Here is a 13,526-nt window from a genome sequence, read left to right as displayed (position 1 = left end):
ATTATGAAATAATCTAATTTAAATTCTAATTTAATTTGTTACATTTTTCAGCTTCAAATTTTCGCTGTAAATATTTTTGTTCGAAATTTGTTTAATTGTGACTAACCTTCTTGGCGTCATTGTTGTTGTCGGCCGCGTGATGTGGTTGTGGACTCATTGCAGCACCATTGCTAACTGCTCCGCTCTGCGAAAGAAGCTCGTCGCTACCCCTCTGCAACAAAAAACAAGGGTAAATAAATAAAAATATATATATTTAAAAAAAATCAATATTAGCTAGTCTCGTGAAATTATGAACATGAATATTTTATTTTATTTTAAAATCGTAATTGAAGTTGATGAAATGATCGTTTGCTTAAAAAAAATTACACCTAAAATTCACATTTTTTAGACTATATAAAAAATAAATAATTTTATAATATACTACAGCTATACAATTATATTTCAAATAATTTATTGTATTTCAAGACTGTAAATATATCCATTTTGTTATACAGCTACTAACTGTACGTCAATGTCAACTGTCTCACGTTTTACTGACTTATACTACTTAGAAAAATGTGTCACCTTTTATTGACTTGTACTACTTAGAGAAACACCCTGAATTATTCCAGTCACTTTTTCCACTCCTATTCTATTTTCACGGCAACTTTCGCTCCTTTTTTAAATTATTTACTAAACGATACAATTTTTAAACAAATTTTCCATACAAAATTTTCTCCTACCACCTAATATAATTTCTCGCCGCAATCAATCCAAATTCCCCAGACGCAGAAACAAAGAAAGCGACAGCGATTCGAAAATCCATCTAACAAGCAGCGATTAAGCTACACATCAGGAAACTGAGGGAACAGACCTTTATCCATGCGACACACCTCAAGGTGGATTATTAAAATCCCCCGAGTCCGTAAACACATTTAATTCTCGATTCTACGCGGAGCGAGAGTCACGAAAACCGCGATAACAGGATCACGAATCCCCCCGAGTCTAATTCCCCGTCTCCTCGGCTCAGAGCTCCGTCCCGAGGACCTGATCCCTCAAAGGAGGCGAACGATAAACAGCAAAAACCGAATGGGGATCTCGGATCCGATTCATACTTTGAGCCTCGTACTCAGCCTCCGTCTCGCGGCGGGATGCGCGCTGGTACCGAAGAAAGGAAGTCGATGGAGCTCGCTAGCGATCCATCCGAGCACAATTTAACAGGAGCCTCTCCTCCAGGATGTGTACTATCCCTTCAGCCTTGTCCCGTCGTTCAATCTGCCTAGCGAAGCTTCGCCTCGCTCGACCTTTCAGCGAGCAAAGCACAGGAAGGATAATTCATAACCTCCACTCTGCAGCGAGGTAGCCACGTCACCTGGAGAGACAGAATGGCAGATCAAAGAGTACCGCAGCATCATGTTCCGATCTCGCTGGGTTTACGTAAGAAAAGACAGCGACGAGGAGCAGCGAAGGGAAATGGGATAATGTGCTTCCTTTGAGGAATATTTATGGCGAGTCGAAATCCTTCGTTGCGGCGGCTGACTGTTGAGTGGCAGTGCTTCTTTCATCCTGCACGTTATTCCTCGAGGAACTGATATCTCCGCTTGAATTTACTGTTTTGTATTTATGGAAGCTTTATTAAATACAGAATAGCTGAATTGTTGAAGGTGGCCTGGGTCACTTGTAACGCAGACATTTGTTCCGCGTGTTCCTAGGTGTCTAGGTTCTAGGTTCAAGTGTCTCTTGAAGAGGTGTCTTTCGAGTTCTCTTCGACTTCTGGATCTCTTCCAGGTTGCCTCGACTTGTATGAACCTTCTTCAAGATGCAGGACCACTTTCTAACCTGCTCAACAATCTCCATCGCGCTTTGATCCGCTCAAACTTTCTGCAACCTGTTTCGGTCAACTCACGTTTGCTCCAACCTGCTTGGTACCGTTATGACGCACTCTAATTCGCTTTAATCTGCTGGGAACAGCTAGCAAGGGTCTCGAGTGAATTAAGCAGCCAGTCGAGGGTTAACAGAAATTCTAAACGTTGCTAGAATTCTACCGAGAAGCTGGGGAATCTTCTGTGCTAATTATACAATGAGAAATTATCCCTTACTGACAAGAGAAGTTTCCATTCTCTTCCTCAGTAATTAGGATATTTCTGAATCACTCTCACTGGTTTTGGTCTAAGCGAATTTTGAGACACATTTTGCGATGCCACCAGCAAAGTGGCGCTACTGAAAAAGAAACCAGGAAAGCATCTGGCCTAGTCGAGCAGGAAGAAATTAGTATCCTTCACTCACAAGAACAGTTTTATTCCAAACTGGACGCATGGTTTTTGAGATAATCGATTCGCTTAATCCTCTTCTGCGAAGTGCTTGCGTACTACGATAAAAGAAGATACATTGTGGCATAGAAAAAAAGTACGCTCGATGCTCGAGGAAAACAGTGCTCCACGAAAATCTCGAGCAACATCTGCGCGGAGAGACACGAAGCAGAGGAACAGGGAGAGCTGAATTTCATATATTCCTGCGGATATAGAGGGGTAGCTCCCCTCCCTTGACTAACATCCGGTCAAGCCAACCACCAGACCCCAGGAGCTCGTGTATTATTTACTTCCCGCGAACGTATGGATTATGGACTTCTTGTTCCCTCTTCTTCTGCTCTGGATCCCATCTTTCAATTCTCTTTTCTCGTCTCTGAAGCGGTAAGTTCGGGAACTCTTCACGTTCTGAATTGGCGGGGCCGAGGTCAGTGGCTCGCAAACGTGATTGGAGAAATTTTAAGAAATTGAAAGCACTGGATTGGTGAGATTTGTCAGATAGGGTAACTTCTGCTTATTGATTAATTTTTCTGTAAATTTACTTTGCAGGTATAGTATTTGTTTGGAAATATTACATCTGTAGGATTGTCTAGAAGATTTTTATTATTGAAGCATCTCTTCATTGTTGATTTATACTGTCCAGCTATAGAGAAAGACAATAACTGCAGGAAAATGTGAAATTAAGTTTCTTCATCTTTAGATAATTTTGAATATTCTCAAAATATTTGTTAGACACTGATAGCCAATAGCTTGTGTTTTCTTTAACGCTACATAGTTTAATATAGGAAAGATCGTCTGTTTATGTGGACGAGGGTTCTTTTTAGTTCGCTGTATTCAATTCCAAGCAGAGAGTCAAAGAGAGCACACGACATTGTCATCTGCCTTAATAGAGTTTTATTATTACCTTTGTGTTCCCTGTTTTCTTTTCTATTTTTGTATCACTTTAAGTATATTACTGGATACACGAGATCCCTGTATTATGATAACCCATAGTCTAACTAACAATTTACAGCAATTTGAAGGCAAGGAATCTAAAGATAACTCAGAAGAATAAAATAAAGAGTTTCCTCTGGTTTCTATTATCCCAAATCTGTTCTTCCAGGCGATGCCACATGGGACGTTTGATCAAGAGAACAAATTCGAGGAGTCAGTGTTCTGAAATCCAGAAAGAAAAGACGCTCTTCCCATCGGAGCTGTCTCTCATTTTTCTGCCCTTTCCGTCAGAATCTTACGGAGCGTTTTACGTGCTCGACGACCCGCACGGAATTGTCTCACGATCGTCTGGCCAGATGTCGGGAATCCCTGGATCACACACACGAGAAGGGCTCGCTCGGTTGACAAACCAATTTCACGTCCGAACTGCAAGACGATCCGATGAGTTTCCGTGTAGCCTGTAGAACCAACCCCGAAGGGCTTTGCTTCTCTCCCGTTATTTGCTCGAGGTTCACGCGACTCGCATTAATTGCTGGGTAAACACGCGGCACGCTTGACGACAATTCGGTTGCTTGACAATTTGCTTCACGCGGACTACCAGCGCTCCTAACTGGGGCAACTAGAGACGTTTCGAGGAAACTGAGAACTGACCACAAAGAAGAGACACACTGGATTGAGGGAACGATGCGTTTTGGAATTTCTGAAAGCTGGTTATTGTTGGTAGAGAACTCTGAAAAGGATTGTGGTTACATGTATTGGGTATTGTAGGATGAAATTAATTATTGAATTGAATTGTGGGTTATTATCTGAGGGCCTAGATTTGAACAAGTATTTGGGGAGTGTTAGTGCATGAACATTTATGAGTGTTTGTTAAAACTATAGAGTAACACTCTTTGAGATCATATGACTTCATGAAGCAACAAGGGAAGTTCATATTTTAATGTCAACTATAAAGCAAATATTGCTGTTGATTGGTGTAACTTGATAAATTCCAGAAACTAATCGCAAGGCACCCTCTAAAGACTACCCTCGTTAATATAAGACAGGTGACCCCAATTTCGCCATCCATGAGAAATTCATCAGTTCTTAACTATAATCGCAAAATGACAATAGTGTAAGATTTGTAGAGAGAATGAAGAACTTAACTGCAAATGTATTTAGAAATACTATACAACGTTTTAAACGTTAACATCGCAAAATTGGGGTTAGCTACCTTATTCACAATTCCACCCATTTATGAACTTCCCTAAACCCACTCTAAAGAATAAATTTAAAACAACCCCTTTAAACCTCACTTTGACTCCGTCAAATTGCACTGAACCAAGCACCAAGCTGACACAATCAACTAGGATCCCCACCTCGCCAATATTTAATCAAAATCGTGCAGCAGGATCCAAATGAACAAGGCGAGCCTCGTGCCCCGCAGTAGCCGCCTACAAAAGACTGCTGATCGATCCCATGGAAATCTCGTCCTCGTAAAATCGAGGCAAGATGATGGATCGTCTTGCAGGCTGACTACAGGTGATCCCGTAGCTTCCGTGAAAGTGCTTCCTCGCGAAATCTTTTAGAAGCCTATCGAGCTTCAGGGATTCGAGTATCGGATGAGGCTACGCACACGCGCGACCCGCTGAAATAATATTAGCTCGAGATAGCCCTCGCGATAAGACGCCAGTGGAGAGGCTGTGCAGAGCAAAGGACGGCTAGGTGGTTATCGTCTTTCAAGATGGATGGCTCGGCGACGATGGGAAGGGATTCGTATCGTTCCGCTGGAACACGGACCTCTGAGGCTTTGAGAAAATTGGAAGACAATGGGAGGAACGTCGAATATCACTTTTTAAAAAATTCCAGGTTCAGAAAGGAGCGTTAATAGAATTGGTTTCGTGTTGCTGAAATCCTTGGAATTTAAGCATCGCCAGCTTTGAGCCTGAAGGATGTGAGAAGGTTTTTGTTTGAAATTCTCGAAGTCAATGCAGTTTGTTCAAAGCATTTTGTAATGGGATGTTGAGGGAGACAGTCGATTTATGAAATGAAACTATTATCTAGCTGCTCGGCCAATCAGGGCTTTGGGAAAGGGACAGGAAGGGTTGTTATTATCCTTAAGGATACATGGATCATGAACCAAGTCACGGAACGACTTTCGTGTCCTCGTATATGAGGCAAGGGCTTGAGTCAGCAAGCTACGATCGAGGGAAGATCGTTTTGTGTTACTATGGCGGGGATTACGTGATAGATCGAAAGATTCTATGTTATTTCTTACATGTAATAACGATAACAAAATTACTCAAACAAAATCTGTTCTTGAACATCTAGAATAGTTCGTAAAACTATTTTACATTCAATTTTAGTGAAGAAGAAATTGCAAAAGCTAGATAGAATTTTCTGAAATTCTGAAAATCATTTCACTATCGTCGACTTAATTCCAGTTGTCAGCGAATATGTCAGAGTTTCTCATGATAAAGAGTATTAGCTCTCAGTTAAGATTTATCGACCAATTATCTAAACACGACAGTCCCAAACTAGGAAACAGGCCACAATTTCGTGTGTGGAAATAATAAAGCAACCCATACAGGAAGCACCCCAGCTTCCTCTGACGTCTCCAATCCATCAAAGGAGCAAAGACTATCCTCGGAATGTCAGTCAAAGTACACGCAACCCTGATCCTCTCGGTGTCTTTGACATCTCGTTCAATTAATTATCCCGAAATAATTCAGGAGGGGAAAGCGGACAGAAAATTCTCCGTGGCCTGCTCTTTTCCCAAGTTCATCCAATTTAATAAGGCCAGAAGTAGGAATCACGAAAGGCAGACACGATCCGCTTCCTTCGAGCTCTTTGTGTCTCGAATATCGAATCTCGGCCGTCGTTCGTTCGCGGCTGAATGGCTTCGAAGCCCCGGCGATCGGTCGAACCGTTTCACCCTAACGAGCGGCTTTAATTTCTGCCCTTTTTCCACGCCATTTCCCATGGAGAAGGGGCTCGATGAAAATCACGACAGCGTGACACAAATCTTCCGGCCTCATTCGGTTATCTGGATCGCTGATCCATTCAGGGATCCGCTGGCAAGCGTCACTCTCGTCTCGTTTCGTGAAACTTGTTTTTCTTCCCTCCATTTTTTGCCTTTAAATGGAGGCTGTGTATGTTTTCAACTTCTTTTCAATCGTTGCATCGTGAGAGGAATACCTTGTTTTATTTCTTTATATGAGGGAGTTTGTGTTGAAAATACTTCAGCTTTTTTAGAAGTACAATTGGCTACTAAGTAGGTTATCTTGAATGAATATTCTGAAGTCTTTTAGTTCTTTAGTTTTCAAATTTTTTAATTTTTTGAAATATCTTTCCGAATTTTGGAATATTCATATTTTTACATTTTCTAAGACTTCCAAGTCTCTTTGTTTATTTTAATGCTGGGTCTTTAGGTAGAATGTAACCATAAACGAGCATCTGCAAAGTAACAGTAACAAAACTTCGGTAAAAAGACATGCAAATTACTACTGTAGAAAAGAGAGTATGAGAATATAATACAATGGAAGAATAATATGTACACTGCAACTAAGAAAAAATATAAACAGGATTTTAATTATATTACAAAAATAAATTTTAATTACACGCAGAAATAAATTTTTGTTCGTATTTAATTATAACTACCGAAAATTCGATACAGGACTAATTAAATACGTGTACATTCTAGTCTTCGATGAATAGTCCAACATACTACATGTTAATGAAGTTCAGCACCAGGTTTCCCTTAATTAATACACCCAGTAGACTAGAAGACCTTATTTCTCATTAAGTAAACCCTGTCTAGCTTCTTTATTACTTCAAATTTCAACTTTCAGGATTTGCTTTCGAATGAAGGAATTTCGAATATGCGAGGAAAAAATTTTACAGAATTCTGAACGAAAATTAAAATAATAACCACAGAATAGAAATGTTGCAAAGTGTTTGGTAGAATATTTTTGTGAAATACATTTTTGTAATGAATTACACGTAAGAGAACAATGGACCATTTCCAGAAATTCGAATTTCCAATTTTCGTTCGCCTCGCCTGAGTTGAAAATTCCTGTTCTCTTTTTCAATTTCATTTTCAACGATGTAGCCGCAAAAGATACGAACATGTGAAATGAATCAAACTCTACGCAATTTTACATAATTCCCGTTCCATAACGTCAAACTGCAATGCCGTGATTTAATACAAAGGAAGAACAATCCCATTGTTTCCACTGCTCCTAATTAAACCATTCAATATTCATTCCCACCGAAATAAGCCCCACCAGCTACTTTTTATTAATTGCTAAATATACTGCTGACTGCTACAAAGTTATTATTTTTGGAAATGTTGTAATTCTTTTCGTATTACTGTTGTATATAATATTATTAATTTTTAACGAGTTATTGCGAAATATAGCGAGAATAATGCAATTTTTGTTCAAATTGAAAAAATATTTGTCATAAAAATATTAGGTAAGTTTGTGCATAACAAAAAATTGGAGAATTGATCGCGACAAACGCCTTATAAGGAGTGTCTGACCACAGACCGACCATTTTCACTAGTAGTCGAAAGGAATACCTTATATTAGCAGTTTATATCTGTATTATTTCGAATATTTTTTTAATTAGAAGTTTTTGTATATGCTACAGAGTTTCACAAACATATTCTAGAAGAAAATCTTCTTCCCTTTTTGCGATAAGCTATCCATCATGAATACATATGGGCAAATGTGAAAATAAGTTATAGAAACGTACTGCATCCATTTTTCCGCTTTGAAACTAGGTTCCCCAGCTTCAAGCACGAGCGAAACATTGTACATTCAAAAATACTCGAAAAAACTACTAATCCACGTCATAGACAGGTGTTCGTCACGAGCATTCCTGGAAAAATACGCGTCGCTCGCCTAACGATGCGCAGCTAAAAGAGTTCGTTTCAGTTTTTCTGCGTTGCAGCTCGGCACTTTGGTCCTTTCCCTCGTGTCTCGGCACCACCTTTTTTCCTTTCTCATTCCTTGCTTTTTATTTTTCGAAAGAGGAAAAACTCGACAAACTCACTTTGTGCTATGCGCGACTCGCGTCGTTGATAGCTTTGTTGTTGAAACTGAATCAGGGGAAAATCGGGGGCTCAAATGAAGACAGCCTCGCCATCCTTCTCCCCCTACCCCTTTTTTTTTAATATCGTTGAGTAGTGCAAATCGTGAAAAATACAGAGCGACTTTAGCACGTTGAAACATGATAAATTTCATGTAGGACAGAAATATGGGCAAAAATGTTTGTTTCAGTTTTGTACGAGGACTTTGATTACCTAACAATTTTTAGAATTCTGACGCTGCTAAGCGCATTTAGTAAGAGTAACTAAGAATTTTTTGTGACTAGGTACAGACTGTTTTTGAGTAATAGAAGAATATTTCTTTGCGATCAATTATTGACGTATGAATAGATCAACAAATTTAAAGTAAGAGAATACACTTAATACTTGGCAGTCTAAAAACTTTAGTTTAAAAATATTAGAATACTTATTACGAAATTGCTTCTTTTTATAAATTTAGAATACATATAATAAGAGAAAATATACGGAGTAAGTTCGATAACAGGTTTCAGAAATTTGATAGGGTGAGTCTAGAAGATAAAATGAGAAAAAAATCAGGAACAATAAAATTTCATTCGAGACTCAGTTTTTGATTTATTAATTTATGAGAAAAGGTCTAATATGAAATGTGTTTGACTTGACATACTCTACTGACTTATTCTACTTATTTCGCTGCGCCTGAAGTAACACCTGATGTCAGTAGAATAATCCTCCTAGTCAGACACGTTTCACAAGTGTGTCTATTTCTCAAATATGTAGATTCTAATATAATACAAAACAAAATACACAATATTTAATGAAATTCATTAATAATTGTGATCTAGTGTCCTAATACTCGTGAGCGGGGTGTAAATAATAGCAAACTTTAAAAGAAATTCATTAATTATCGCCATTGATGTACTGATTTCAAGGCAATAACAATACAAATATTTTTTTATTTTCAACAATCATGAATACTTTTTTTTTTTTTTCAAATTAACTTTTCCTGAAATATATAAAATTCATCTAACTCCATAAACGATTCCATTTTTCCACAGACCAAAAACTGTGACATAAGAAAAAAAACAAGCTAATTAATACACTCTCAACCTCCTTAAACACGAACAACGAACAGTCAGCTATATTCCTCAATTAACAGTTACAATGGCCGATCAGTTCTCAATCAAATCCTTCTGAAAACGATCCAAGAAGTGCCAAAGAATTGAACAATTGGCCCGTCCAAGAAAACAGGGTCTGAACCGCGGTAACGACACTCAATTAGAATTTCCTATGGAGGCCAGAGTCCTACGCGAGATTATGGTCCGCGGAGCCTCAATATAGTCGAGCTCGTTCAAGCGTACGGATCCTCTGGCAACAACGGGACGCTCCAATGAGGAACTTTCGCTAATTAATTCGCTTAAGATCAACGTTGATCGCTTCAGTGGATCACAGTCGTCCCGTTTGAGCCCGCGATCGGCGCTCCAGAGATTTTCCACGATTGTCTCGATGCCTGTTTGAAGGATCCTCCGTTTCAACCACTATTCGTGGGCTGGTTGAGCTCGGGGCGACCTGTCGGCTTGCGTTCTAATTGCTTCACGTCGCGTTACAATTAGAAACTCCATGGATCCTCTGTGCTCGACTCGAGGAACTTTCAGGAGCATTGGGATGGGTCTACATGGGGTATTGAAAAGGTTACGATCTGAGAACTAGATTTTGGAAAAATTCAGACCCTGTTAGAGTCCACCTTTCGAAAGTTTCACAATGGGGGATTTGAAACAATGGGAACTATAGGAAACCGAAACGATCCTCGTTAGCGAATATTAAACCCAAGAGAGTGGTCACGAGGATGCAAGCGAGGTAGAGGAAATTAATTACTGATAATCTATTTAAACAGTAATGTAATATAAAATGCATAGAATAAATAGAGTTTTAAGAATTATTTTTTCTTCCTGGGACACTTAGTTTTCCTCTGTTTCTTACGGACAGAAAAAGAAGTGGAAGAATCAAAGGAAAGCGAGGAGTCGAGCGCGACTCATGCACCTTCTGCTATATTTAGAAAAGAAGAATCAAAACTCGACGACAGAGTTTTCACGAGCGCAAAGACGGAGGTCTTAGTTCCGAAGAAGTTAACAAAAACGGAGCAATGAAAGGAGGGCAAAGTGGCAGCGCGATGAAAGCCTGTGCACTTCAAAGTGAACGATAAAACTGTTGAAGGGAGCCGATTGGCTGGCCGTGTCGTGTCTTGTTGTGGATCCTGCGAGGACGAACGACGCTGTAAAATAATGCCTTTACTGTCTGACGTCGCCAGCTCGATCCTGAGAGCTGCGTCGCTTTCAGGAATATCAGGAGAAAAGAAAAGGGAGAAAGAAACAAGAAGAACATCGACGTACGTGATCGTAATTGCTTCACCAAAGCGAGAAATTGCGACAGAGGTAGTAGAAGATATTATGTAATTTTTCTGTGTGCGAGGATTACAGTACTCGCAATTATATTGTATTTAAGGGATGTTAATTTAATTAATTGTAGATACTATATTTACAACCCTTTCATTAACTTTTAAAAATCTCTTTATTTCATAAATTTCAGCCAGCAGGAAATTCCCTATTTATTATGAATCCTGACCCCAGGAGAAGATACTATTCTTGCCACTTGTCTGGCCCGTGACGCGGTTATTCTACTTACACTGCTCAATAGACCTATACTACTCGACTTTTAATTTCTATTTCTATTCTAATAAGACACAGTTCTCATTTCATCTAACAATCACATTTTACCATTCATATCATTTCGAATTTAGTAACACAGAATCGTCAATTATTACACAAAATTATACTGATAAAATTTACATATTCCGACATAATGTAGGTACAGCGTTTAAACAAATTTTTTCCAAAAGTTACTTTATCCTTTTTCCAGTCAAAACGCAGGACCTTCAACGACATTATCACTCTTTGTAAACTAACACAGAGACCAGAGACTTCAACTTTCCCCCGAAATGTTCGACGCGGCGAAAACAAACAAGCGAATTGAATTCCACGGGAAGACGAGTCGCGGGGAGAGTTTCTTTCGCGGGAAGCGACAACTCTTGCGCGAGCAATCTCGTCCCAAGTAACTCGCCCGCCAGCAATCGCATTTAATTTCGCGAAAAGCGGATATTCAAACGGCGAAGGAAGCCTCAGAGGTCGCCGTCACGTGCAAACACCGCGTTCGCCGCGGCCTCGCGACTTTTTTCGCGGAAACTCGCGGACCCACCCCTCACGGCGAACCCCTCGAAACTTCTTTCTTACGCGGTTAAGCCATTCGGCTTCATGAATTTCAAAGCGACGCGGCTCTTCGAAGAGATACGCGCTCAAGGCCTCTGAAGAATAACCAAACTTCCACCCTTTCCTCTCACCCCCCGCCCAAAAACTTCTGCTACCTCTACTTGTGGCTTCTGATGGCAGAAAATTTTCGAGCAGAGAAACGCTTGTTTTATTTTGTGCAATTTTGTTTTCTTCGTTTCTCGGTTCTATTTTCTTACTAAATAAACTCGTGTTTATTTTGTTAGTTTTCTAATTCTTCTTTATTTTCAGCATTTAATTTCCCGTGAATTGTAAATATTTGAATATGAAAAATTGAGTCAGAAGAAGAGACTATGTAGTGTTTTTAATAACGCTTAAAAATCAGCTACTTAAAGTTCTTTTTTTTTCTAAATCCCTAAAGAGTAATGTCTTTAAATATTATAAGTAAATTTGTAACGCCTTGTTGGTTCGCGACTGGAATAAATTCCCGAGTAAAAAGACTTTGTTTTCGCAAAATTGAGCCCCGTTTATGTAAGCAAATTGTCCAGGCCACTTCTCCAGTCATTAAAAGTTAAACAAGTTATTAGCCAGTGAATATTAAAAAACTTCCTTTGTCGGAAGTAGCCATTAATATGGTAACGATAATTGCCCACGGTGGCTCTTTTCACTTTTCATTTACTTCACTAACTTTATTTACCTTGTTGAGTCCTATTAACCGCATTATTTGTTGTACATGTATAATAAAAAAAGCATATATACAAGATACAGTACAACTGATAATGTGACGTCACGCTTCAAAGTTCTGTATAAAAATTGTTATTTTATAGTTCATATATTCTTTATGCAATACAAAGTAGTATAAAGTTTGTAGTTTTGGTATAAAGAGTTTAATAAGTACAGACTTAAAAACAGAGGAATAAATGTATACACAGAGGCTATTATAATATATAGGGTACTCACTGTGGTATTATAGTCAGAACAGAATAAACTGGGCGTTCAAGTTTTCATCCCCCTCTCTTTCTACTACACTTCAACTCACATTACACATTAAAGTATCCTTTTCTTATGAACTTAACGCTACTTTTCTAATTCTTTAAAAATTATTTTCTATCTTTTCATTCTCTGTTTTGACATAAAGTTGAATCGTCAACCGAGTCGAAACGATTATCAATACCTAAATTAGTTCAAAGAAAGCACCTTTTATTCTCTACAAATTCGTTTCACAAGAATACCTCTTGTATTCTTCGCGATTATATTTTCCCTTTCTCAGCTTGCTTAAGATACCATAAAATTGAGGATTTGCTTACTAAAAACAACAACAGTAATGATAATAGTCAATCAAATAGCATAGGTGGTACGTCAGTAACCTTGAATCACACACTACCCAAGTACAGTTGCCATAAAGTTCCCTTTCGCTCAAAACAAATACCTGCTGTTGAAATTATCGAGAGACACAAGCTCTCGAATTCTGACAAGGCACAGATAGCTTCAACGTGCAATTTCACCAGCTCCATTTCTACGATATTACAGAGAGCCCCGTGGAAGTTTATCGGTCGTTCCTGATACCATGGCCTGTCCCACCCACAGGCTCGTCTTTTTTACAGCCCCGCTGACTGGTAGCGAGAAACTATAAACGGGCACAATAAACGCGGCTCAGGTGGAAACGGAGCAGCTTCGGCCGTGAAATGAATCGAACGATCCTGTCCTCGACTAATTAGAGAACCTTCTTCCCTCGTTCATCGATAATTATTCGCTCTTTCGGCCGTTCGTCTGCACGCTCCTCGCGCCACTTTCCTCGATTACCCGTTTTTCCACAGAAAGAGAGCCCCGCTGTTCGTAATGGGAATCGAGGGTCGAGCACCAGCGAATGAAAATGAGCAGGACATTGGAACGACTGTTCTCGTGGTTGTACCAGGACACCTTCCTGTTACGTCTACTGGAAATACTTGACCGAGTTCCTTAATGTGCGTTAGAAGT

The 13,526-nt window shown here is 39.3% G+C and overlaps 1 protein-coding gene across 3 annotated transcripts in view; it reads right to left on the bottom strand.

The window, feature by feature from the left end:
* The window catches only part of Heph (polypyrimidine tract-binding protein 1 heph), a 278,567-nt gene that overhangs the window by 121,338 nt on the left and 143,703 nt on the right, over positions 1–13,526 (bottom strand). For all 3 annotated transcript variants that reach the window (XM_076379927.1, XM_076379928.1, XM_076379929.1), the window contains exon 2: positions 107–211. In XM_076379927.1, the coding sequence (XP_076236042.1) occupies positions 107–211 (105 nt within the window). The remainder of the gene's footprint in view (positions 1–106; positions 212–13,526) is intronic.

Source organism: Calliopsis andreniformis, chromosome 6 (assembly GCF_051401765.1).
Source record: "Calliopsis andreniformis isolate RMS-2024a chromosome 6, iyCalAndr_principal, whole genome shotgun sequence".
Classification (NCBI taxonomy): Eukaryota; Metazoa; Arthropoda; class Insecta; order Hymenoptera; family Andrenidae; genus Calliopsis; species Calliopsis andreniformis.
This window is presented reverse-complemented; position numbering and strand designations above follow the sequence as displayed.